The 23,660-nt window shown below is 34.3% G+C and overlaps 4 protein-coding genes across 4 annotated transcripts; 3 read left to right on the top strand and 1 right to left on the bottom strand.

Moving 5' to 3' along the window:
• Nucleotides 1-1,204: 1,204 nt before the first annotated feature.
• On the bottom strand, nt 1,205-5,062 carry LOC105962229 (calcium-dependent protein kinase). The gene is made up of 8 exons (XM_012986528.2): nt 3,950-5,062; nt 2,995-3,138; nt 2,742-2,894; nt 2,514-2,623; nt 2,146-2,313; nt 1,826-1,953; nt 1,614-1,713; nt 1,205-1,527 (listed from the first exon to the last, which is right to left on the bottom strand). Exons 1-8 carry the CDS (start codon nt 4,704-4,706, stop codon nt 1,450-1,452), a joined length of 1,638 nt encoding a protein of 545 aa, XP_012841982.2. The 5' UTR covers nt 4,707-5,062; the 3' UTR covers nt 1,205-1,449.
• Nucleotides 5,063-12,331: 7,269 nt separating this feature from the next.
• Nucleotides 12,332-13,545, top strand: LOC105962233 (protein S40-6). The gene has a single exon (XM_012986533.2). It carries the CDS (start codon nt 12,628-12,630, stop codon nt 13,285-13,287), a length of 660 nt encoding a protein of 219 aa, XP_012841987.2. The 5' UTR covers nt 12,332-12,627; the 3' UTR covers nt 13,288-13,545.
• Nucleotides 13,546-16,400: 2,855 nt separating this feature from the next.
• LOC105962234 (taxane 13-alpha-hydroxylase) lies at nt 16,401-18,324 on the top strand. Its single transcript, XM_088822124.1, has 4 exons — nt 16,401-16,958; nt 17,097-17,550; nt 17,645-17,835; nt 17,916-18,324. Exons 1-4 carry the CDS (start codon nt 16,446-16,448, stop codon nt 18,240-18,242), a joined length of 1,485 nt encoding a protein of 494 aa, XP_088678250.1. The 5' UTR covers nt 16,401-16,445; the 3' UTR covers nt 18,243-18,324.
• Nucleotides 18,325-21,143: 2,819 nt separating this feature from the next.
• LOC105962236 (cytochrome P450 716B2) lies at nt 21,144-23,211 on the top strand. Its single transcript, XM_012986536.2, has 4 exons — nt 21,144-21,674; nt 21,977-22,433; nt 22,539-22,732; nt 22,822-23,211. The coding sequence occupies exons 1-4, from the start codon at nt 21,153-21,155 to the stop codon at nt 23,125-23,127; spliced, it is 1,479 nt and encodes a 492-aa protein (XP_012841990.2). The 5' UTR covers nt 21,144-21,152; the 3' UTR covers nt 23,128-23,211.
• The last annotated feature ends 449 nt before the right edge of the window (nt 23,212-23,660 follow it).

The following is a 23,660-nucleotide window of genomic DNA, read 5'->3' as shown; positions in this document are numbered from 1 at the left end:
CAGCCAATGCACGACTTCTTCCCCCCCCTCTCTCTCTCTCTAGGGTTTCAACATTTTTCTCTCTCTAAAATACCACCATGAAAGCCAGAGTCCGAAGCAGCGCACTCGGATCTCCGGCGCCGGCGCCGGCGCCGCCTTCGTTCTACACATACCTGAAGCCAGGTGCCCTCGCCCAGCTAAGAAATTCCAAAATCACTGCCAGATCCAGACAAATCGGCGCACAAACACTTCTCGCTCTGTGTCAACTGAATTTGAGTTCCGATTCGCCGTTTTCGCAGCAGCAATCGCCGGATTTCTCCATGGATGGTGTGCCGTGCTTCAATTTGAGGGTTGCGAATTTCCCTCGCTGCCTTCAGAGGAAGAAGCTTATTGCTGCTACACCTTTCTTCTCCGAAACTCAATCCTGATCTCTCTTCTTCTTTTTGTCCCCTCATTTCATAAGTGCGTAGATAAACAAAAAATCATAAATATGTAATTTTGGGATTTTTCTCATTTTTTTAGATTCGGAAGTTCAGATTCAATGTAGCTTGATGTGTTTTATAAACCAACAAAAAAAAAAAGATGTAGAAAAACTTTTTAAAATGAATAAAACGAATAGCTAGTTGTGTTCGACATCGTTCGTTTCGGTTTCTGCATGAATTTGCTGGTCTCCCGTTGGTAATTCAATTGTTTATTTTCCTCTCGAAAAATTACGAATCTTTTGATGTTCTTCACTTCTTCAATGAAGCAGTTATTGTATGAACATTAACTATTTGATGTTGCTTTTGCTAAGTAAATCTATAATAAAGATTGGATCTTGGAAGTTTTGATTATACTTGTCATGTTAGATCTTCAAATTTACACAATGCCCGATTCTTAAATTTTCTATCTTCGACGTTAGATATTTGCCTGATTTACGATTGTGCGTTTGTTGCGTGTATATTACCATACCATATCGCGTTCGATTTTATTCATTTTGTTTTTCGATTTTATCTAGTTTTTGCATTTAGTTCACGCTTTGCTTGAATTCTCATCGAGATTTCAGAGTCGTGTCTGAGTTTGATTTGATAGCAACCGAGTCAAGCACTTGATTGAATCGCGTATTGCTATCGTTTCTTGATTTCAATTTGAGGTATATGATGATTTTGTCTAACACTAATTTCGAATGTCTTGTTAACGAAGTCTTTCGACTGTCACAAATCGTAACGGAACACAAATACCGATGTGAAACACTCGAAATTGAACATTATTTATTCACACAGTATCCATTTCATACAAAAAGATTAAACTATTGTACATTCATAAATCAAAATGAAGAAGGGGTTTCAAATTAACATATAAATAAATAATGGAAAACAGAGTATGCAAACACAACACAAATAGAAGTCGATTACGATTATTCATTATCCTCACGCAGAAACTCTCCCTTGTCTGAAAATATCCCGCTCGAATAACATTTTCTTGATCCTTCTAGAAGAGCTTCACTGCTGGTTGCGTTGTTCCGCTTCTCATCATAGCACAAAACTCCTCGTAGTTGATTTTCCCGTCCTATAAAATTCAAATTCGTAAATCACTATATCTAATTTTCATGAATAGAAACGTATAAAAAAATAAATTAATTTAATCTAACTTACATTATCAGTATCCACCTCCGAAATAATTTCCTCGATTGTGGCCTCGTCGCCCATACCGTATTCTTTCATAGCACTTTTCAGCTCATCTCTCGTGATATAGCTGAAAATGAATTTTAAGGAGAAAAAATCGCGATTTAATTAAAGCATAACAACGCACGAGAAATTTAATTTGGAAATAATCGGAATAAACTATCTCGATATTGATATCTTACCCACTGCTATCCTTGTCAAAAAACTGAAACGCACCAAACAGATGCTCGTCTTTTTCGAGCTTATGTCTGTGCATTGTAGCAGTGATAAATTCAATATAGTCGATTGTCCCATTACCATCCACATCAGCCTAATAATCAACAGTAAAATAAATAAATAAGTCAAATTAAATGCAAGCGGACAAATCCAATTTCGAGCGAAATTTCGAGCCAAGATGCAATCTTTATGAGAACCATACATTAAATCAGACCTGATTATTTAATTCAATCACGTGTTATCTTGCAAACCAAACGAGTGATAAGATTTTTGTGATAATACTTACAGCTTCCATGAGTTGTTTTACTTCGGTTTCCGAAAGTTTCGAGCCGAGCCTAGCCAGACCGGATTTCAACTCTTCATAGGTGATCGTGCCACTCTTATCTGTGTCCATATTCGCAAACATTGCTTTAAGACCCTTAATTTCTTCTTCTGATAAACTTTGTGCAATGACCTGCCAAGAATTTTCGATAAACGCAAAGAATATTTGTGGATTCAGAATCTCTCTCCAATAATATATATTTGTTGCATAAGTATAGACATTTCATTTTTCGATTTACGGAAATATATATATATATATATATATATATATATATATATATATATATATATATATATATATATATATATATATATATATATATAAAAGATTACCTTTAGTGCAAGTTTCTTGAGCTTATTCATTGCTCTGAATTGTTTCATTCTGGAGAGAACCGCACTATCTATCGGCTTGTCTGATGCTTGTCCCTTAACCCAAGGGTGCTCTTTTAAGACAAATCGTAAAAAAATGTTTACGTTTTTAGTTAATGAATATCATCGTACAATAATTTTACAAAAAATCAAATACAAGATCAGTGATAAAATTTACAAATATGTCCTCACCAAGTACTTGTGCAGAAGTAATTCTTCGTTTTGGGTCCTTAGTCAGCATTTTCTGAACGAGATCTTTGGCACTGTTTGATATGGAAGGCCATGGTTGACTATCAAAGTCAACTTCTTCTTTCAGTATAGCATCGAATATGCCTTTCTCAGTTTCTACAGCCAAAAAAAAAAAAAGAAAATTATCAAGAAAAGAATACGGAATTAGAAACTGTTATTACATCATCGTACAATGTAAGAATTAATTATTTCTTACCAGCCCAAAACGGAGGCACACCACTCAAAAGGATGTACAAAATAACACCGGCACTCCATACATCTATTTCCTTCCCGTAACTCCGCCTCAAAACTTCAGGAGCAACATAGTACGCACTCCCAACTATATCGCGGTATACCTTACCTGGAAAAAATATTTGATTACTAATGCAGCATAACATCGATGCAAAGATAAGTAAATCGAAAAAGTTTAAATTTTGCCCCAACTTTATATAAGTCGAGATAACTTTCATGGGATATATTACCGTTTTAAATAATACAACTTTATCCGATAGTTAATATAATTACTTACAACTCTCGTTCATAACGAGAAGGAGAATATTAATAGTATCAAGAACCATGATGCATATTGTAACATCAAATGTCATTACTAAATACTTCTTTTTTCCCGGAGATCTAACAAATTGAATTTCTTGTGTATCGAAGAATACATCACAAACTAACAAGAAACACGAAGGACTTCAATAAAGATCATACACATTCTCCATCAATCACTATATAGTAAGAGCCCATTTGGCTTTCAACATCTGATAAGTTGTTTTAAAAGTTGATAAGCTGTTACATCTTATTTCTAAAATTAATTTTTTGGAAGTGTTTGGATAATGAGCTTATAAGTTGTTTTTACTTGTTTTAAGATCTTAAACAAAAAGATGGAGTATAGGTATTTTAAAAAAAAAAAGGATCTTATAAGCTCTCTAGCCGCTTGTTTTATGATTTTTTGCAAGAAAAAAACAAACACTTTGGAAGAGCTTATAAACTCTTAAACATCTTGTAAGCTGTTAAAAACAACTTATAAGCTTAGCCAAACACCCTCTAAGAAATAATCTCACAATTAACCAAGATTAGCCAAGATTAGAGCCATTATACTACCAAACATCCAATAAAGTCGAATTATTTAATTAATCATAACTAATCAAAGAATACACAAAACGCACCTTCTTCGATGAAAACAGACAATCCGAAATCGGTGGCCTTCAACATCGACTTATCATCCTTACTTGATAGCAAGAAATTCTCAGGCTTAAGATCCCTATGCATCACCCCCATAAAATGGCAATGGTGAACGACGTTCACAATCTGCCTACAAAGATCGGCCGCGGCCCTCTCTGAGTAATGCCCCTGCGCGATAATACTATCGAACAATTCCCCGCCCCGACAAAGCTCCATCACCAAATGCACCGTCTGCCGATCCTCGTACGCGCCCTTGAACTCGACTATGTTCGGCTGCCCGCTCAAATGCTGCATTATGTGAACCTCCCTCTTCATATCGTCCTTATCGTTCTTGCTCACGAGCTTCCGCTTCAATATCGATTTGCACGCGTAATGGTGTCCGGTGGAGATTTCGATGCACGAATACGTAACGCCGAATTGGCCCCTCCCCAATTCTTTCCCCACCGTGTAATGCGACTTCACATCTTCAAAGGGTTTGCCGAGAATGTTGTTGGGCTCTAGTTTCTGGACGGGGTGTTGGGGTTGGGGTTGAGGTGGGGGTGAGGTTTTCGGTGGCGGCGGCGCCGCCGCCTGCGGCGGCGGGGGTGGGTTGTAGTGGTGCCTTTCCGGTTGGGTTGGAGGCTGAGGGGTGTATTGGGGTTGTGGCTTTTCGTAATTTTGTTGATTGTAAGCAGTGTTTGCTGATCTGTAGCCATTTGCATCTGGGCTTGAGTATTTGCCCTTGCTAAAACACCCACCCATTTTTTAATTTTTTTTCTGAATATTTGAATCAAAGATTGCAGCTTTATGAATCGATTCGTGAAAAGGAATAGAGAAAAAGTGGAATCTGGGGAGAAGATTCAAATCGAGAATCAAATCTAGAAATTGAGGGTTTTATTTTTGATTTGGGGATCTGATTATTCGACCTAGTTGTTAAGAAGAAGAAGAAGAAGAAGAAGGTCTGTAATGGCAACTATGGATTAAGGAGAAGAAAAAAGAATTAAAAAAAAAAAATCATTTCATAGACTGTGTTTGTTGACTTCTCAAAGCTGTGTGTGAAGTGTTCAACACACGTTTTTGCTTTACATTCTACTGTAATTATAATATTATTTATATATATATATATATATATATATATATATATATATATATATATATATATATATATATATATATATATATATATATATATATTGTATATATATATATATATTGTATTTAAATATTTCATGATAAGTTCATAAGATATCTTATATATTAGGGTAAATTCTAATTTACCCCCTCGTACTCAGCCTGAGAATCACTTTACCCCTCGTACTCTCAATTTCAACGATTTACCCCATTGTACTTGTACAATTTCCCAATATAGTCATTTCCTTCAACTTTTGTCAATTTTGACTCTGACGCCGTTTGGTCAACTCTGTAAATTACAAAATTGCCACTGCCTATAACGCGTCGTTTCTCCTCCGTCAATATTGTCATTTCTACTTCTCCCACCACTTTCCCTTCCAAGATATCCCCAAATTGAACACCTAACTTAGTAAAAATCAAGACCCAAAAATTGATCGATTCCACGCAGTGCAAAGAAAAAAACATATGAATGTGTGAAACTTTCTCTTTTCTAATCTCGAGAGTCAAAATCGAAAATATTCAATATTTACGTCAATATTTTGACTCTTGACCAAATGGCGACAGAGTCAAAATCGAAAAAAGTTGACAAAGAGGGTTGTATTGGAAAATTGTACAAGTACAAGGGGGTAAATCGACGAAATTAAGAGTACGAGGGGGTAAAGTGGTTCTTGGGCAGGGTACAAGGGGTAAAGTGGAATGTACCCTATATATTATAGGGGTAATGACAAATAGGCCCATGACAAGGGTACCTAATTAAAAGAGAGACATCCAATTTTTTTGTCTTTTAAATAAATTCAGTCCATTCAAACTTATTTGCAAATACGGAAAATTCTTTTATATATACCAAAATTATCCCCAATTAATTGAAACATAATTCAACTCCAATTTCATGATTTACACCCCAACTTAGTCCAATTTCATCAATTAACCAATTTTAACACTAATTTCAATTTTGACCCCAATTTTGACCCGCCACCACCGGAGACCGCCGGCCGCCGACGTTGACCGCCGGTCTCCAGCGTTGACTTCTTTTTTTTCTTTTTTTTTTTTGAAAAATATTTTTTTTTCCTGAATTTTTGTTCCGGCCAGTCAACTGCCGTTGACCGCCGGGTCTCCGACGTTGACTTTTTTTCTTTTTTTATAATTTTGTTTTTTTTTTAAATATTCTAATTAATATTACTGTCTTGGCTGCTAAATTACTGTCTCCGGCAGTTATTTAACTGTCGGAGACAGTAATTTAACTGTTAATTGACCTTTTTTTTTCTTCAAAAATATTTTAATTAATATTACTGTATTCGTTGCTGAAGTACTGTCTCTAGCAGTTATAGCAGTTATTTAACTGTTGAAGACAGTAATTTAACCGTTAATTGATTTTTTTATTCTTAAAAAAATATTTTTAATTAATATTACTGTATTTGTTGCTAAATTACTGTCTCCAGCAGTTATTTGACTGTCGGGGACAGTAATTTAACTGTTAATTGACTTTTTTTTTTCTTAAAAAAAATATTTTAATTAATATTACTGCCTTGGATGCTAAATTACTGTCTCCAACAGTAATATTATTGTCTGAGACAGTAATTTAGTAGCCAAAACAGTAATATTAATTAAAAAACAAATTAAGAAAAAAAATTCAAAAAAAAAAAAAAGTCAACGCCGGAGACCGGCGGTCAACGGTGGTTGACCGGCCGGAAAAAAATTTCAGGAAAAAAAATTTCAAAAAAAAAAAAAGTCAACGCCGGAATCTATATATTTATTTAAATCCGGGGTCAATGTGTAATATTAAGGAAGTTATAGCATAATGGGTGGAATTGACAATAATTATATTATTCAGGGTATTTTGGACTAACGAAATATTTTATAAACTTTGGCAAACAAGCTATTAATTATGGGTCTATTAGATATAACCCCCTTAAACATTCAAATAATAGGGGTAGACCCAAATTTAAATTTGCCATTTTGATAAAAGCCCAAGCTTTTCGTAATTAAATAATTACCCTCAATCAAATCCCACAAATCCCGTTACTTTACCTTTTTTAAATTAATAGACTATCTCATATCTTTTAATAGACTATCCCATGTATCTAATTCGACTATGGGTTTAATTAATTGACTATTGGAAAAATAATAATATATATGGAAACTGAATAATATGTTTGTTTGAAATACTAATCAATTAGGGTAATTTTCCTTATTATATGAAAACGATTAGGGTAAATAATAATATATATGAAAAAATAATAATATATATGGAAAGTGAATAATATGTTTGTTATACTAATCAATTAGGGTAATTTTCCTTATATCATGTAATAGACTATCTTATTGATCTAATTCGACTATGGATCTCGTTAATAGACTATGGATCCCGTATTATTCAACCACATAGTATATTAATAATTTCAATATAGTACATTAATCTGCTATGATAATATATTACGGTTATAGTATTGATATGAAATTGTGTTACAAACAATATACCACTGAAATGACAAGAACATTGAGAACAACACCAACGTAAAGTATTCCACATAACCAATAAAATAGTACATTAATAATCTCATAATTTCAATCTAGGGTTTTGATAAAATACATAAAACACATCATAACACAATAAAACCAATATGTCGAGTTAAAAAACTCTAGTACATTAATAATCTCATAATAGTATAATAAAATGATAATGGTAGTATCATACGGTATTCATAATATTATACTACTGTATTACAACGGTTTAACACTTAACCGAAGTTACCGAGCCATTACATCGTAAACACCTCTTTATAGCAACTAACCCACCAAACCTCAACAAAATCCGTACGAAATTCGCCATCGAAAAAACCTAAAATCATGAAACAAAATTAAAAATGCAGAATACTAAAAAATAATTAAATAGACTGCAAATACATTTGAATGATAATACATTAATATCATCAAAAATAAATTTAAAATGCAAAATTCATACGCTAAATTAAAAAAGACTACGAACTATATTTTAATGTACTACCCAGCACACTTAAATCGGCTGTTATAAACAAATAAACCAACTATCGATCGGGATAAAAACATGAACTCGACCAAAGCGGACAATTATTCCGATTATTGCATAAACCAACTACGAAGCTCATATAAAAAAACTCTGGTCCGATCTGCGTGAACCATCCTCTTCTAACTCTGTCAATCCTCTTCCAAACAAACATCATCGGCAAAAAAAAAACGATATATATATGACGGAATAATTTTGTTAAAAAACGTTCTACTTAATAGAATCAAGTATCAACACAACTCTTAAAAATTTCTAACCACCGTACACGACAATCATGGACATTGAGCAAAAAATAAAAACGAATAACGCATTCATACCCGCTTAACAACGTCCAACAACAAACGCTCAAAAATCGATCCTATTTCCACGACGGTGCAGAAATCTTCAATGACGATAAAACCCGCTGGAACGATGAAGAGAATCTTCAAAAAAAATTGTACACGATTTGATATAACGGCCAATGATCTCACGTAAATTTATTCCGTGATTTTAGGCAACATATCAGCAAATCTCAAATCACGTATTAAAGGAAATAAATGCCGTTTAATAATAAAATAGGGGTATTAAAGGGAAATTATATAATATATTTTGCCAAGTTGGCAAAATTGGGTGTATCTCAAAAAGGAGAAAAAAAATTGGATCTACCTCATTAGAAAATATGAACAAGGGGGTTTTCCCTAATAAACCCATTAATTATTGTTATTAAGGTTAATGGACGAAAATATTAATAAATTCAACCAAACACTTTATTCTTAAAGAAGTTATTATTTGAGATCAAACCTAACATCCCACCTAATAAAAATGATAGGTTTAGCTAAATTAAGGTGCAATTATTCGGTTAAATAATTAACTCCATTTGTTCCATACTTCTATTAAATGATTTCATTTACAATATATACTTAAATTTAATTTATTTGAACTTCATGAAAATTCCACACACCTACCTTTAAATATTTGAAATATTGTATAATTAAAATGTACGTAAAATGTCAATAGGAATATATATATATATATATATATATATATATATATATATATATATATATATATATATATATATATATATATATATATATATATCTTTGGGTAAATTCCACTTTACCCCCTTGTACTTTGTCTGGATATCACTTTACCTCCTTGTCTTCTCAATTGTATCGATTTGCCCCCTTGTACTTTTGTTCGATATCACTTTACCCCCTTCTAGTCTCAATTCATCGATTTGCTCCCTTGTACTTTGGCTCAATATCACTTTACCCCCTTCTACTCTCAATTGCATCGATTTGCCCCATTACTTGAAAAATTGTCTCAATGTGGCACTCGCCGTTAGTTTTCAGACATTTGACATTAACACTGTTTGATCTAAGTTTGAAAGTTACAAAAAAGCTACCCCTCCCAGTTTAAATAATTATTAATAAAAAAAAAAAAATATGGTTGGCGTCGTGGACTATGTTTTCTTGTTGTCTTGAATTTTTTATTATTTTATTTTTTGTTGTTTTTTATTTTTTTTATTTTTTTAATTTTTTGAACAATTACTAAAACTGGAGTGGTGACATTTTAGTAATTTTCATACATAAATCAAACGGTGTTAAGGTCAAAGGTCTGAAAACTAACTGCGATGGCCACATTGAGACAATTTTTCAAGTAAGGGGGGCAGATCGATGCAATTGAGAGTAGAAAGTGGTAAAGTGATATCGATCCAAAGTACAAGGGGGCAAATCGATGAATTGAGAGTATAAGGGGGTAAAGTGATATCGAACCAAAGTAAAAGGGGGCAATTCGATGCAATTGAGAGTACAAGGGGGTAAAGTGATATCCAGCCAAAGTACAAGGGGGTAAAGTGGAATTTACCCTATATCTTTTAATAATTGTTAAAAATTTAAAATTGTTAATATATAATTCGGTTTATAAAATGTTTAGATTTGGAAAATTGAAAATTCGTTAGTCTTAATTAGACGTCATTTTCTAAACACTCACGTGAATTGTTATGGGCCTCAATTCCGGTTTGATATTGGCCCATAACAATTTAGTAATCAATACTCGGATATACTTTCATTATCACAATAACAATAATAAATATTAAATAAATAATAATAATAATAATAATGTATGGAATGATCTGGTTTTCATAAAGTAATGAGAGGCCCATTATATTAAAATAAATAGTACATCACTAGTAAAGCCCCAAAGGCCCACAAAATGCACATAATTGATATAACCAAATAATTTATGATGCTCTGCGGAATCAAATACTAATAAATTAATAATTATTAATTAATTCAAAGGTTGGTAATCATTATTCATAAAAAACAAGTTAGTGAAACCTCCTTTTCAGCTTGTCCCAATTGTTTTTCAAGATTTATTATTATTATTATTATTATTATTATTATTATTATTATTATTATTATTATTATTATTATTATTATTATTATTATTATTATTATTATTATTATTATTATTATTATTATTATTATTATTATTATTATTATTATTATACAGATATAAGTATAGTGACAATCTCATTAGGACTCTATAATAAGAGAATCTTTATTATTATATTTATTAAATTTTATAAGCTAAATTTGTCATGTTTTGAGCCATCAAAACATATAAGTGACTTGTGACAACCGTTATTTTATCAAAAATAAATAAATAAATAAATAAATAACAATAATAAAAAAATTATGACATGATTGACAGATCAATAATACTTTGGCCTAATCCACAAAATATGTTACATATTTTTTGGTAAATGTTTCAAGTGGGAAAGGCATAATTATTCCTTTCTCTTAACAACACTATACATAATTGCTTTCGATTTTGACATAAACCCAATATATATATATATATATATATATATATATATATATATATATATATATATATAATTACGGTCACCCTTTGAGAAAATGTCAATTTACGAAGAAAAATGTGAATAATTACAATTAATCCCTCAACTATGAATGTTTTTACACGTGCACCTTTATAGTGTCAAATTCAATATAAAAAAATTTACATTTCGTGGAATGTTCTACAGTTTATACTCGTTTTGTGAAAAAATGCAGTTTTTGATGCACCACAATCTGGTATTTACAAACCAAGAGATACATCTTGTTTCAAAATGTGGAGCTCGAATGGGATGAAACGAGTACAAACTGGAGAATATTCCACATAATTTAGAAGATTCTATTAAATTTAATACTGCACAACGGTAGAAGTTTAACAAGATTCATAGTTGATGGGATGTTTGTAATTACGAAACATAAGGGGTATTTTCGTAATTTAACATTACCTGGAACATAATTTACCCATATATATTGTAATACTAATACATGTATAATAGTAGTACAATAATAATGTTATAATCATCACGTATACATACATCATAGTCCCAATTATATATATAAACACTCATATTTTAAAACATAATTTATGAGACAAATCTTAATCAACAAAATAATGAGTGTCTCCACTTTGATAAAACCACTTGTACAAAAATCAACACTTGTGAGAATCCTGGTTTCTTGACAATACCAAATTTAGCTACCCATTGATTCAACAAACTTTAAATCACCTCCATCCATATTGCTTGATTGTAATTTTACCTAATAATTATTCTTTATGCCAACTTTTTTTTTTTATATACTTAAGAGTTGGTCTTGTGGAATTAAATTTGACGAATATACCCATCTTTGACTTTTTGACCAAATTTATTTTCGAGTCAGAAATCGAAAGAATATGAATTTATGTTCGAAATAGATGTCGTTTTTCACATTTGTAGATGTCTTAAGAAACTCAATAAATATGTATTGTTTATTAATTAACCATAGGAAGTCAGAAATTTGAATTTGTTTTTTTTTTTCAAAAAAAAAAAAAAAGTTACAAAAAAAAAAAAATCAAATTAAAAAAAAAAAATCAAACTAATAAAATGTTGTATGATTGGATGAATAATTTAATCCGATACGATTCGATAATATTCTATTTCATACTTTTCTTATTTTATTTTATTTTGCTCCCTTCTTGGAAGATGGCTAATTCCATAATTATTTAGAATATCGTTTTTCATCTAAAAAATATATATATATAAAAAATTAATTATTTATTTATTTATTTATTTTGTTTATATATTTATAAAATTTAAATAAGAAATAAAAAAATATTTAAATGATTGAAATAAAATATTTGTATATTATTATTACAGTATCGTGCTCATCTTCCCATTCATTTCTCACCATGCGTATGATGTATTGTCCTTATTATGGCATTGATTAAATTCAGACAAAATGAAACCCAAATTCAAATGCAACTCCGGTGGGTCCGCCGCCCCTCAATTCAAAACGTTATATATATACACCTCCAGCCTCCGGAGTTGATTCTCTGTTAATAAAATTAAACGATTATTATTTCTCTCTCTCTCTCTCTCGGGTCGCCGGAGTATAAGATTCCGGCAGCCTATCATTGTTGGTAAAGAATCAAGATTCCGGCTAAAAACTCGCCGGCAAATCTTGATTGATGGCCAAAGGTCGAAAACTAACTACTAGTCGGAGCGAACTGTATTTAGGAAGCTTAAGCTATAGCCACGGCCACGGAGCGGCGGCGAACGGTTCGTCGGAGCTCCGGGAAGATGAAGTTTGGTCAATGGTTGATGACGACTCGGCGGTCAACGAGGTCACTTACCCAGCTAGCTCGGAGTGGAGCACACGCGCCTCCGTGGAGAGTAACGGAAGCTTGAGCGGCAGCTATAAGAGCCGCCGCCCAAACCCACTCACCGACCACCACCACCACCGCCGCCATGTCGGTGGCTTGTCGTTGGCCTTCGACAACTCGAGCAGCAACGCATCCTCGCCGAGAATTGTCCACCAGTTCCGGCCGCCGGACAGCATGGCGGAGTCTCCACGTGCCCGCCACGTGGCCAGCTCGGCGCCAGTTAATGTGCCTGATTGGTCGAAGATCTACCGGGTTAACTCGGTGGAGTCGATGCAGGACTCGGACGATGGGATGTATGACGACTCGGAGGTTGTTCCACCACACGAGTACTTGGCGCGTGAGTATGCGCGTAGCAGGAAAATGGTGGCCAACTCGGTTTTTGAAGGGGTTGGGCGAAAACTCAAGGGCCGGGACCTGAGCCGAGTTAGGGATACAGTGTGGAGCCAGACCGGGTTCGATGGCTAAAAATTACTACATAATTAAGAAGTTTAATTAACTATCTTATTAATCATGGTAAATATTTGAATTTTGGTACCCTTTTTTTTTTGGTTAATTGATTTCTTGGATATTGCTAAGTGCAAATATTTAAGTGTTTCGCCGTTCGTAAGATTTTTTTTCTTTTTTAAATGCAATTTTCGACGATGTAATTCTCTTTATATAGGTCGTGTTCTGTGTATTATGCGAAAACTCAAGTGTAAAATTATAGTAGTTCTTTCGATAAAATTCTGAGATTATTCATTTGTTTCATAATAAAAAAATAAATGTCGAATCGGGTGAAAGTAAATCATCGCATAATTATATTGTTATAATATTATTAAAGCTCAAATTCTACTATTAAGAAAATAAGTATTTAACAAAATTTCAAGATTCAAATATAAAACTATGGCTGAAACTCAAACCAAACTACTCGACATTCAATCTGATATCATTCGTTAAAAGCTCATTTGAGCTCAATTTGCTATCATAAGACGATATACAACTCGCCTTGAGCTATAGACTAGAAGAAAAACGATAAACTATATATTTACGTCAATCAAGTTACTCGAGATCGATTCATATTCTGTTCGATTAAAGTTCGAATCAACTGTTTATCAAACAAAGTTCAAATGTAACAGTAAAAACTCGATAAATAATTAAACAAACTTGAACAACCCTTCGAACGAAGCACTTAGAAAAAAAATAGAGTGGGGCCCAATTGGGAAGATATAAACAAGGAACTTTAATTGGAAAGTGAGAGATAGGAGTGGGAGCAGAAATGGGCAAGTGGAGAGATTCCCATAATTGAAATCTAGTGGATACATTTTTGCTTACCTTTTTTATGAAAATGATATATGATGAATAACTCCATTTAATTGAGGTCACCACTCCTCTCAACCATTGGTTTATTTTATTTTATTTTTATTTAATTGTCTCATGCAATTATATATGCATAAGGGTATAATCGTAATATCGAAAATAAAAGAAAATTACTCAATGCTAGATTCAAGATCGATTTTGATGCCGGCTAAATGGCTTAATCGCAAGGGAGTGTCGGGGGTCTCGGTTAGCGTTCCGACGATCAAATTAGTCGGTATATGGGGAAGTGATGTACGCTTATCCCCACGTGGAGTTAACTGCAGGATTTATAAAATGTTAGTGGGCCATGTGAGAGTACGCGGGCTTTGTTACTTGGGTTCTTAGGGCAATTGAGCCCGTATCATATTTGTTAAAATAGCGAACCAAATATGACCTGGTTTTCGTCCGATAATTTATAATGTTTGACTTGAACTCGAGCTTGTTTTGAAAAATAAAATATCTGTACTTTTTTTTTTTTTTATTTTTCGGCCTTTATGTTCATCTGCACACAAATAAGTTGACTGGCACTGTAGGAAGTTAATGAATAGGGAACTGTTAGAGGAAATAATTTTATTTATGTAATATGCATATATTTATATTACATATTCAATGTATGCAATTTTCGGATTTAATTAACCCTTAATTAGATGATTTTATTAGATTTAATCAAGCCTTAATTGTAGTGATTAATTCGATTAGATGTAATACATAACAAAAAATTCATATTGTGCTTCATTTAATATTGTTCCACCATTTTTTCAGGAACGAATTAAATACCTTTGAGAAAACAAATAATAAGAATGATGAACAAATAAGACTAAAATAATAGGCAAAACGGATCATTAACAATAAAATTAAATGTCATCCTTCATCATTTCAAAGAAAACCATTCACACACACACACACACACACATATATATATATATATGTGTGTGTGTGTGTGAGAGAGAGAGAGAGATAAGTATCCATACATGCAGAAGAGAATTACATATTCACTAAATTAGGGTTTATATAATTTGCCACGGCACATGCACTTCCACACGACACCATAGTAATCTTGGGTGGCCGCACCGGAAGTAAACGCCGCCACCATTGATGGCGGCACCGCCACCTGAACCCTCTTACATGGCTTGCATTTCCGGCACTTATGTACGCAACTAGGCGGAACTGAATCCAGCAAAAGGCTCCACGGAATCAATTTCCCGACGGAAAGAGTTTCTTTTTCCGAGCAAGAAACTACGCAGATCAGAAGAAGGAAGAAGAAGATTAAAGAGAAAAGCCTCATCTTTTGTGTAATTAAATATATTTTGATTGTTTTTCGTCAAGAAGATATATTAGATTTTGTTTGTAAGGATATATATATATATATATATATATATATATATATATATATATATATATATATATATATATATATAATGTGCGCACTGCGTATTTATAGAGTATATATATAACGTGCGCAGTTTGTAAGGAAATTGAGTAAAGTCTATTCCCTGGAATTTAAAAAAAAAATCCGTGAAAATTCACACTGGGGTTGGTGTAATACGGAAACTCTCAGAGATTTTTTGGTAATTACGCATAGGTGAATGTGGTTTTTGTAATTTAATCTAAGTTTAGAGGATTTTGTAATTTACCATATATATATATATATATGTATATTAATATTTACTTGGACCAGTCATGTAGGCTCAAATAACACTTTGTCTACAATTTAAAGAACTGCTTTTAAAGCTGAAACCCAATCAAATGCCTCCACCTGTTGGCCCATATACTCTATTATTATAATATAATAAATAAATAATAATAACAATAATAATAATTTCCTACGTGAATCAACCCCATTGGAGCATACTGGAGATTCCAACATTGCCAGCCGGTTCCTTCGATGCTACACCCGGTGAAAAACACCGGGTGGGTCTTCTGCTGCCACGTGTTTTTTTTTTATTTTTCTAAAACCCCTAAAGGTAAACCCTAGCGGGGAATCTATTATAAAATACAAAAAAAGAGACATGTGGCAGCAGAAGACCCACCCGGTGTTTTTCACCGGGTGTAGCATCGAACAAATCATTGCCAGCCAATTACTTGAAACAAGTGCCTTTCTGCCCACATGCAAAAAAGACAAAAGTATACAAAAAAATAAGGAACTTATATAATGGGCAAGTAGCACCGCGCATTCCGCGGTGCACCCATCCCTAGTATATATATATATATATATATATATATATATATATATATATATATATATTTCATCTAGATCATCAAGAAGGAAAAACCTTGTTCAAATAACCATGGAGTTATATCCAATTTACGCTACTTTCCTCCTACTAATTATCCCAACGCTCGTGTTTTTGTTGCTGAAGAGGAACAACTCTATGCAGAAAAGGCTTCCACTACCGCCCGGTTCTTTAGGGTTACCGATAATCGGGCAAAGCCTCCAAATTTTCCGAGCCATGAGGGCAAACAGAGGTGAAGATTGGATTAGAGAAAGAATCCGAAAATACGGGGCCGTTTCGAAACTGAACGTTTTCGGAAGCCGCAGTGTGTTGCTCCACGGGCCCGCGGCGAACAAGTTCATATACACGTGCGACGAGAAGGTGCTGTCCAATCAGCAGCCGGCATCGGTGAGGCGGCTGATGGGAGAGAGGAATTTACTCGAATTGAACGGCGAAGATCATAAGCGCGTGAGAGGGGCAATGTTGTCATTCTTGAAACCGGAAGCTTTACGACAGTCCGTTGGGAGAATGGATCAAGAGATAAGATTCCACCTCAAGCATCATTGGCATGGCAAACACGAAATTTTGGTATGTTTTAAATATTTCCAAAACAGCCTCCTATGATTCAATTTATTACCATATTACCCCCTAAAAAAATGTCGTTGACTTAGCCCTCTTAAAAGTTAAAACATTACATTCTTGATTTTTTTTTTTTTTTTTTATAAGGTAATGCCTCTTATGAAGACCTTGACCTTCAATGTGATATGCTCACTCATATTCGGAATCGAGAGGGGAATTAGGAGAGAGCGGCTAGTGTACTTATTCGAACTATTGATCGACGGAATGTTGGCATTGCCGATAAACTTGCCTTTCACGCGGTTCAGCAGAAGCCTCCGTGCGAGGTCGGAGATCGGAGACATCATCTTGGAACTTATACGAGAAAAGAGGCAGCAGATGGAGAAACAAGAAACCCTAGACAATCACCAAGATCTCATCACTAGATTTCTAAGCATGACCGATGATGACGTGGCGAATCCGTCGCCTCTACTGTCTGACGAGGAGATTGTGGACAATTGTAGCATCGTAATGATTGCAGGGCACGACACAACTTCGGTCCTCCTTACTTTCTTGATCAAACTCCTGTCGGAACATCCACATGTTTACCAGACTGTCCTTAACGGTAGGTCGTCATCCAGTAAAAATCGATCTTGCAATGGGCAAAATTGTCTTTTTTTTTAATAATAATAATTATTAATATTTTTTTTTCGGTGTAGAACAAGAGGAGATTGCAAATAGGAAGGGATCTCTCGAAGAGCCTCTCACGTGGGAAGATCTAGCGAAGATGAAGTACACATGGAAGGTAGCAACCGAGACACTGCGAATGAATCCACCGCTATTTTGTTCTTTCAGGAGAGTCGTTCAGGATTTCGAAATAGGAGGATACACAATTCCCAAGGGATGGCAGGTGATTGAATTTATTCACTGATAAATAAATTAAACAAACAAGAATTCTTATATATATAGATCTTGTTCTGCACGAAACAGGTTTTTTGGACAGCATTCATGACGCATATGGATGAATCCATATACCCGGATCCATCAACTTTCAACCCGGCCCGGTTCGACAACCAAGGAGCAACGCCACCTTATAGCTTCATGGCGTTCGGTGGAGGGCCGAGAATGTGCCCGGGATATGAATTTGCGAGAATCGAAACACTAACCATGGTCCATTACTTGGTTACTCGATTTCGGTGGAAGCTCTCTTTAGAAGAGAATCTATTCGGTAGAGCTCCTTTGCCGTTTTTCCATCAAGGGTTGCCTATACAAGTCAAGTTCAAGAAGCCTCTTGATGATGATGATGTAATAATGTAAACTCTGTCGTGTACGACACGTACGACTGGGAAATTTTAAATAAATAAAGAATCATAAATAAAATCGGGATCTTTCTTGATTTCGTATCTCCTAGTCCAGTAGTTTTTACCTGTATATCTACATCTCCAAGGAGAACCGTCGATACCAATCAAGATCATCAAGAAACCGTGTAAAACGAAGATAATTGTGAACAGAGAATGAATTATTGTAGTTGACTAATAGCAATTAAAAATAGAGTAGAGAACACTTTGCCCCCCGAAACCCGAAACCCCCCCTAAACTAATGCTCGTTTTGCACTTAGCACCCTAAACAAAAAAAAAAAAAAATTTGCATGTTCTTACACGAACTCCATTTTTTGTTGCATGGTGCCTCAAAAATAGGATTTTAAGGCCATTTTGATCGGAATCTTACACGCGTGCTTTTCACGTGAGTTTTAAAGGGGCAATAACGTCAATTCACTTAGATTCTTCATAAATTAGAAAAAAAAGAAAGGGTTGATCCACACCATTTCGAAACCAGTTTCTTCTTCATCCAGATCAGCCGAGGCGGCGCGGACGAGACCCCCTCTCCCCTCTCGAAATCAGTTTCTCCTCCCGTTCGCTGATTCTCTCTCTAGAGAACACCGTCGGAGTTGGGTGGCATGGCATATATGCTTCCGCCGCACAGTACGGTGGCTAATGCAAGGATGGCGTCACATTAGAAAAGAGCCCTCGGGCTTGGGCTGAATAGACGTTTTTGCCCCTGTAAAACTCACGTGTGTAAAGATTCCGATCAAAATGGTCTGAAAATCCCATTTTTCAGTCACCGTCCAACAAAAAACGGAGTTCGGGTAAGAACGTGCACCCGTTTAGGCATTAGTTTAGGGGGCAAACAACTTATTAGATCTTAAATTTAAGATCTAATAAGATCTAGAGACTACTAATTTGGGTAATTAAAACCTAAAACCAGTTTTTCCAAGAACCTAGTTTACTAGAAGAGATTCTTCTAGAAAATGCATTACAAACACCATAACCAAACTGGAATTAAATGCACGAAGAACTTGTAGTTTGCCCTTCAGGGCAGTCTGCAGATGTTTAATTCATACACAAATTCAACCACACTAAGTATTTAAGAAAATTTCAAGATTCAAATATAAAACTGGCTGAAAGTCACACCAAACTACTCGACATTCAATCTGATATCATTCGTTAATTAAAAGCTCATTTGAGCTCAATTTGCTATCATAGGACGATATACAACTCGGCTTGAGCTACAGACTAGAAGAAAAACGATAAACTATGTACGTCAATCAAGTTACTCGAGATCGATTCGATCATATCCAGCTCGATTAAAGTTCTGTATTATAATGTTGACTTGAACTCGAGCTTATTTTGAAAAATAAAATTTCTGTATTTTTTTTATTTCTCGGTTTTTATGTTCATCTACACACAAATTAGTTGACTAGAAAGTCAAGGAATAGGGAACTGTTAGAGGAAATAATTTTATTTATTATGTAATATACGTATCAATTACATATTTATACTACATATTCAATGTACGCAATTTTCGGATTTAATTAAGCCCTAATTAGATGATTTGATTAGATTTAATCATTTAATCAAGCCTTAATTGTAGTGATTAATTAGATTAGATGTAATACATAACAAAAAAATTAATATTCTTCTTCATTTAATTGTTCCACCATTTTTACAGGAACGAATTAAATACCTTGAGAAAATTAAAATAATAAGAATGATGAACAAATAAGACTAAAATAAAAGGCAAAACGGATCATTAACAATAAAATTAAATGTCATCCTTCATCATTTCAAAGAAAAATATGTGTGTGTGTGTAATAAGTACGTACGTAGATGATCCATGCATGCATAAGAGAATTACATATTCACTAAATTAGGGTTTATATAATTTGCCACGGCACATGCACTTCCACACGACGCCGTAGTAATCTTGGGTGGCCGCACCGGAAGTAAACGCCGCCACCATTGATGGCGGCACCGCTACCTGAACCCTCTTACATGGCTTGCATTTCCGGCACTTATGTACGCAACTAGGCGGAACTGAATCCAGCAAAAGGCTCCTCGGAATCAATTTCCCGACGGAAAGAGTTTCTTTTTCCGAGCAAGAAACTACGCAGATCAGAAGAAGGAAGAAGAAGATTAAAGAGAAAAGTTTCATCTTTTGCGAAAATTATATATTTTGATTTTTTTTTCAAGAAGATATATTAGATTTTGTTTGTACGGAGATATATATAATATGTGCGAAGTGTGTATTTATAGAGTGTATATAATGTGCGCAGTTTGTAAGGAAATTTTGTAAAGTCTATTCCCTGGAATTTAAAAAAAAAATCCGTGAAAATTCACACTGTGAGGGGTTGGTGTAGGTCGGAAACAAACCTCAGGGGTTTTTTGGTAATTAATAATAAGTGGAGGTGGTTTTTATAATTTAATCTAAGTTTAGGAGGGTTTTGTAATTTACCATGTATATACATATATATGTATATAAATATTTGGGCCTTTAAATAGGCCTATAATAATAATTTACTTGGACCAGTCATGTAGGCCCAAATAATACTTTGTCTACAATTTAAAGAATTGCGTTTAAATCTGAAGCCCAATCAAATGCCTCCACCTGTTGAGGGTATACTCTATGATTATAATATAATAAATAATAATAATAATAATAATAATAATAATAATAGTAATTTCCTACGTGGATCAACCCCATTGGAGCATACTGGAGATTCCAACATTGCCGGCCAATTACTTGAAACAAATATGTTTTTTTGTCCACATGCAAAAAGACAAAAGTATGCATCCAAAGAACAATATATATACGTATGTATATATATATATATATATATATATATATATATATATATATATATATATATATACATCTTCATTTTTATCTATGATTATAATCATGGAATCTGCTGTATACACTACCATCTTTCTTGTGTTTCTCTCTCTTTTGTTCTTGTTGCTAATTATTATTAGCAAGAAGAAAAAGTCTCTAAAAAGACTTCCACCCGGTTCTTTCGGTATACCGATAATCGGACAAAGCCTCCAACTCTTGCAAGCAATGAGAGACAACAAAGGTGAAGATTGGATCAAAGAAAGAATCCGAAAATACGGGCCCGTTTCGAAACTCAACGTTTTCGGGAATCGAAGTGTATTGCTCCACGGTCCCGCGGCGAACAAGTTCATATACACGTGTGACGAAAAGGTGCTTGCCAATCAGCAGCCAGCTTCGATACGGAGGCTAATGGGAGAGAAGAATATACTGGAATTAAATGGGGAAGATCATAAGCGCGTGAGAGGGGCAATGTTGTCATTCTTGAAACCGGAAGCGTTGAAACAATCCGTCGGGAAAATGGATCAAGAGATAAGAATCCACCTCAAGGAGCATTGGCGTGGCAATCACGAAATTTTGGTATGTTTTTGTACAAAAATATTTGCGGGTTAATTGCATTAAGCACCCGTGTGTTTATTCTTGTTGAAAAACTCACCATATGATTCAATTTTATTAGCATACTACCCCTAAAATTGCACTATTCATGGTGTCGTCTGCTAAAAAATGCATTATAGGGGAATTTTTACATATTTTTTAGCAATTTGACATAATACAGGGGTGCTGAATGCAATACATTAAAATATTAATCAGTACAACTTTTTGAGGAAAAAATGTCATTAGCCCTCTTGATTAAACATAATATTTGTTATTTTTTTTTGAAGGTGATGCCTCTTATGAAAACATTGACCTTCAATGTCATATGCACACTCATATTCGGAATCGAAAGGGGGGCAAGAAGAAATCGACTAGTAAAACTATTCGAACACGTGATTGATGGAACTTTGGCACTGCCAATAAACTTGCCCTTCACGCGCTTCAACAGAAGCCTACGTGCAAGGTCCGAGATTAGAGACATCGTTTTGGAACTTATACGTGAAAAGAGGGACAAATTGGAAAATCAAGAAACCCTAGATAATCATCATCAAGATCTCATCACTAGATTTCTAAGCATGAGTGACGTCGATCAAGCTAATTCGTCGCCTCTGCTCTCCGATGAGGAAATAGTGGATAATTGTATTGTTGCAATGACTGCAGGGCACGACACAACTTCTATACTCCTCGCTTTCTTTATCAAACTCCTGTCAGAAAATCCACACGTTTATCAAACTGTCCTTAAAGGTTGGGTGATTTACACTAGTAAATAATTTCAAGACTTTTGAATTACTTAAGAATGCCTAATTAAATTGTCGGGTTTTTTTTCTTTTTTTTTTTGTTCTCGCGTAGAACAAGAGGATATTGCAAAGGGGAAAAGTGGGTCCCACGACGAGCCACTCACATGGGACGATCTAGCTAAGATGAAGTACACCTGGAGGGTAGCAACTGAGACGTTGAGAATGTATCCACCGGTATTTTGCTCCTTCCGGAAGGTTCTTCAGGATATTGAACTAGGAGGATATATAATCCCCAAGGGGTGGCAGGTAAATTTATTGATCGATAGAATTACAATTTATTCACCGATAAATAAATAGACGAGATTCATATATATCTAGATGCTTTTATCGAGTAGGTTTTCTGGACATCATTGATGACACATATGGATGAAACCATATATCCTGACCCGTTAACTTTCAATCCATTGCGGTTCGAGAATCAAGGGGCAACACCGTCTTTTAGCTACATAGCCTTTGGAGGCGGGCCAAGAATGTGCCCCGGATACGAATTTGCGAGAATTGAAACCCTAACCATGGTTCATTATTTGGTTACCCGATTCAAGTGGAAGCTCTCTTTAGAAGAGAACCTCTTTAAGAGAGATCCCATGCCAGTTTTCATTGAAGGGCTACCTATAAAAATAGAGATCAAGAAAGCCTTGTGATATATGATGCAATATAATGTAATTAATTCGTCATTAATTGTACGCATAAGAATATGTTGACTTCTTCGACTCTACACCCAGTGAAAAACACTATGTGAGTCTTCTGCTAGCACGTGTCTTTTTTGCATTTTATAATATATTCCCCCAATCGGGTTAACCTGTAAAGGTTATAGAAAAATACAAAAAATGATACGTGACAGCAAAAGACCCACCCGGTGTTTATCACCGGATGTAGGGTCGAATGAGCCGTATATATTCTAGGGTAAACTTCATTTTACCTACCTGAACTATACCCAACGTATAAAATACCCCCCTGAACTTCAAAATGAATCAAAATAGCCCCTCCGTTTAAGATCCGTCTGCTCCTGATGATGTGGCATTTTGACTTTTGCATTAATAGTTATTTTAAATAATTGTTGCATGTGTTTTGACATTTTTGCCCCGAATACTATTATAGCTATATGTGTGTGTGTATATATATATATATATATATATATATATATATATATATATATATATATATATATATATAT

This window comes from Erythranthe guttata, chromosome 8 (genome assembly GCF_056151865.1).
Source record: "Erythranthe guttata isolate IM_541 chromosome 8, IM_541, whole genome shotgun sequence".
NCBI lineage: Eukaryota > Viridiplantae > Streptophyta > Magnoliopsida > Lamiales > Phrymaceae > Erythranthe > Erythranthe guttata.
This window is presented reverse-complemented; position numbering and strand designations above follow the sequence as displayed.

What these genes read in the sequence shown, in the direction of transcription:
- LOC105962229 (XM_012986528.2), bottom strand. Translation starts at nt 4,706, where the DNA reads ATGGGTGGGTGTTTTAGCAAGGGCAAATACTCAAGCCCAGATGCAAAT. An exon ending in GTCTGTTTTCATCGAAGAAG is followed by an intron (nt 3,139 to 3,949) that starts GTGCGTTTTGTG and finishes TATTTTTTCCAG; the next exon opens with GTAAGGTATACCGCGATATA. An exon ending in TAAAACAACTCATGGAAGCT is followed by an intron (nt 1,954 to 2,145) that starts GTAAGTATTATC and finishes GTTGATTATTAG; the next exon opens with GCTGATGTGGATGGTAATGG.
- LOC105962236 (XM_012986536.2), top strand. Translation starts at nt 21,153, where the DNA reads ATGATTATAATCATGGAATCTGCTGTATACACTACCATCTTTCTTGTG. An exon ending in TTATCAAACTGTCCTTAAAG is followed by an intron (nt 22,434 to 22,538) that starts GTTGGGTGATTT and finishes GTTCTCGCGTAG; the next exon opens with AACAAGAGGATATTGCAAAG. An exon ending in TAATCCCCAAGGGGTGGCAG is followed by an intron (nt 22,733 to 22,821) that starts GTAAATTTATTG and finishes TTTATCGAGTAG; the next exon opens with GTTTTCTGGACATCATTGAT.
- LOC105962233 (XM_012986533.2), top strand. Translation starts at nt 12,628, where the DNA reads ATGGCCAAAGGTCGAAAACTAACTACTAGTCGGAGCGAACTGTATTTA.
- LOC105962234 (XM_088822124.1), top strand. Translation starts at nt 16,446, where the DNA reads ATGGAGTTATATCCAATTTACGCTACTTTCCTCCTACTAATTATCCCA. An exon ending in ATGGCAAACACGAAATTTTG is followed by an intron (nt 16,959 to 17,096) that starts GTATGTTTTAAA and finishes TTTTTTTATAAG; the next exon opens with GTAATGCCTCTTATGAAGAC. An exon ending in TTACCAGACTGTCCTTAACG is followed by an intron (nt 17,551 to 17,644) that starts GTAGGTCGTCAT and finishes TTTTCGGTGTAG; the next exon opens with AACAAGAGGAGATTGCAAAT.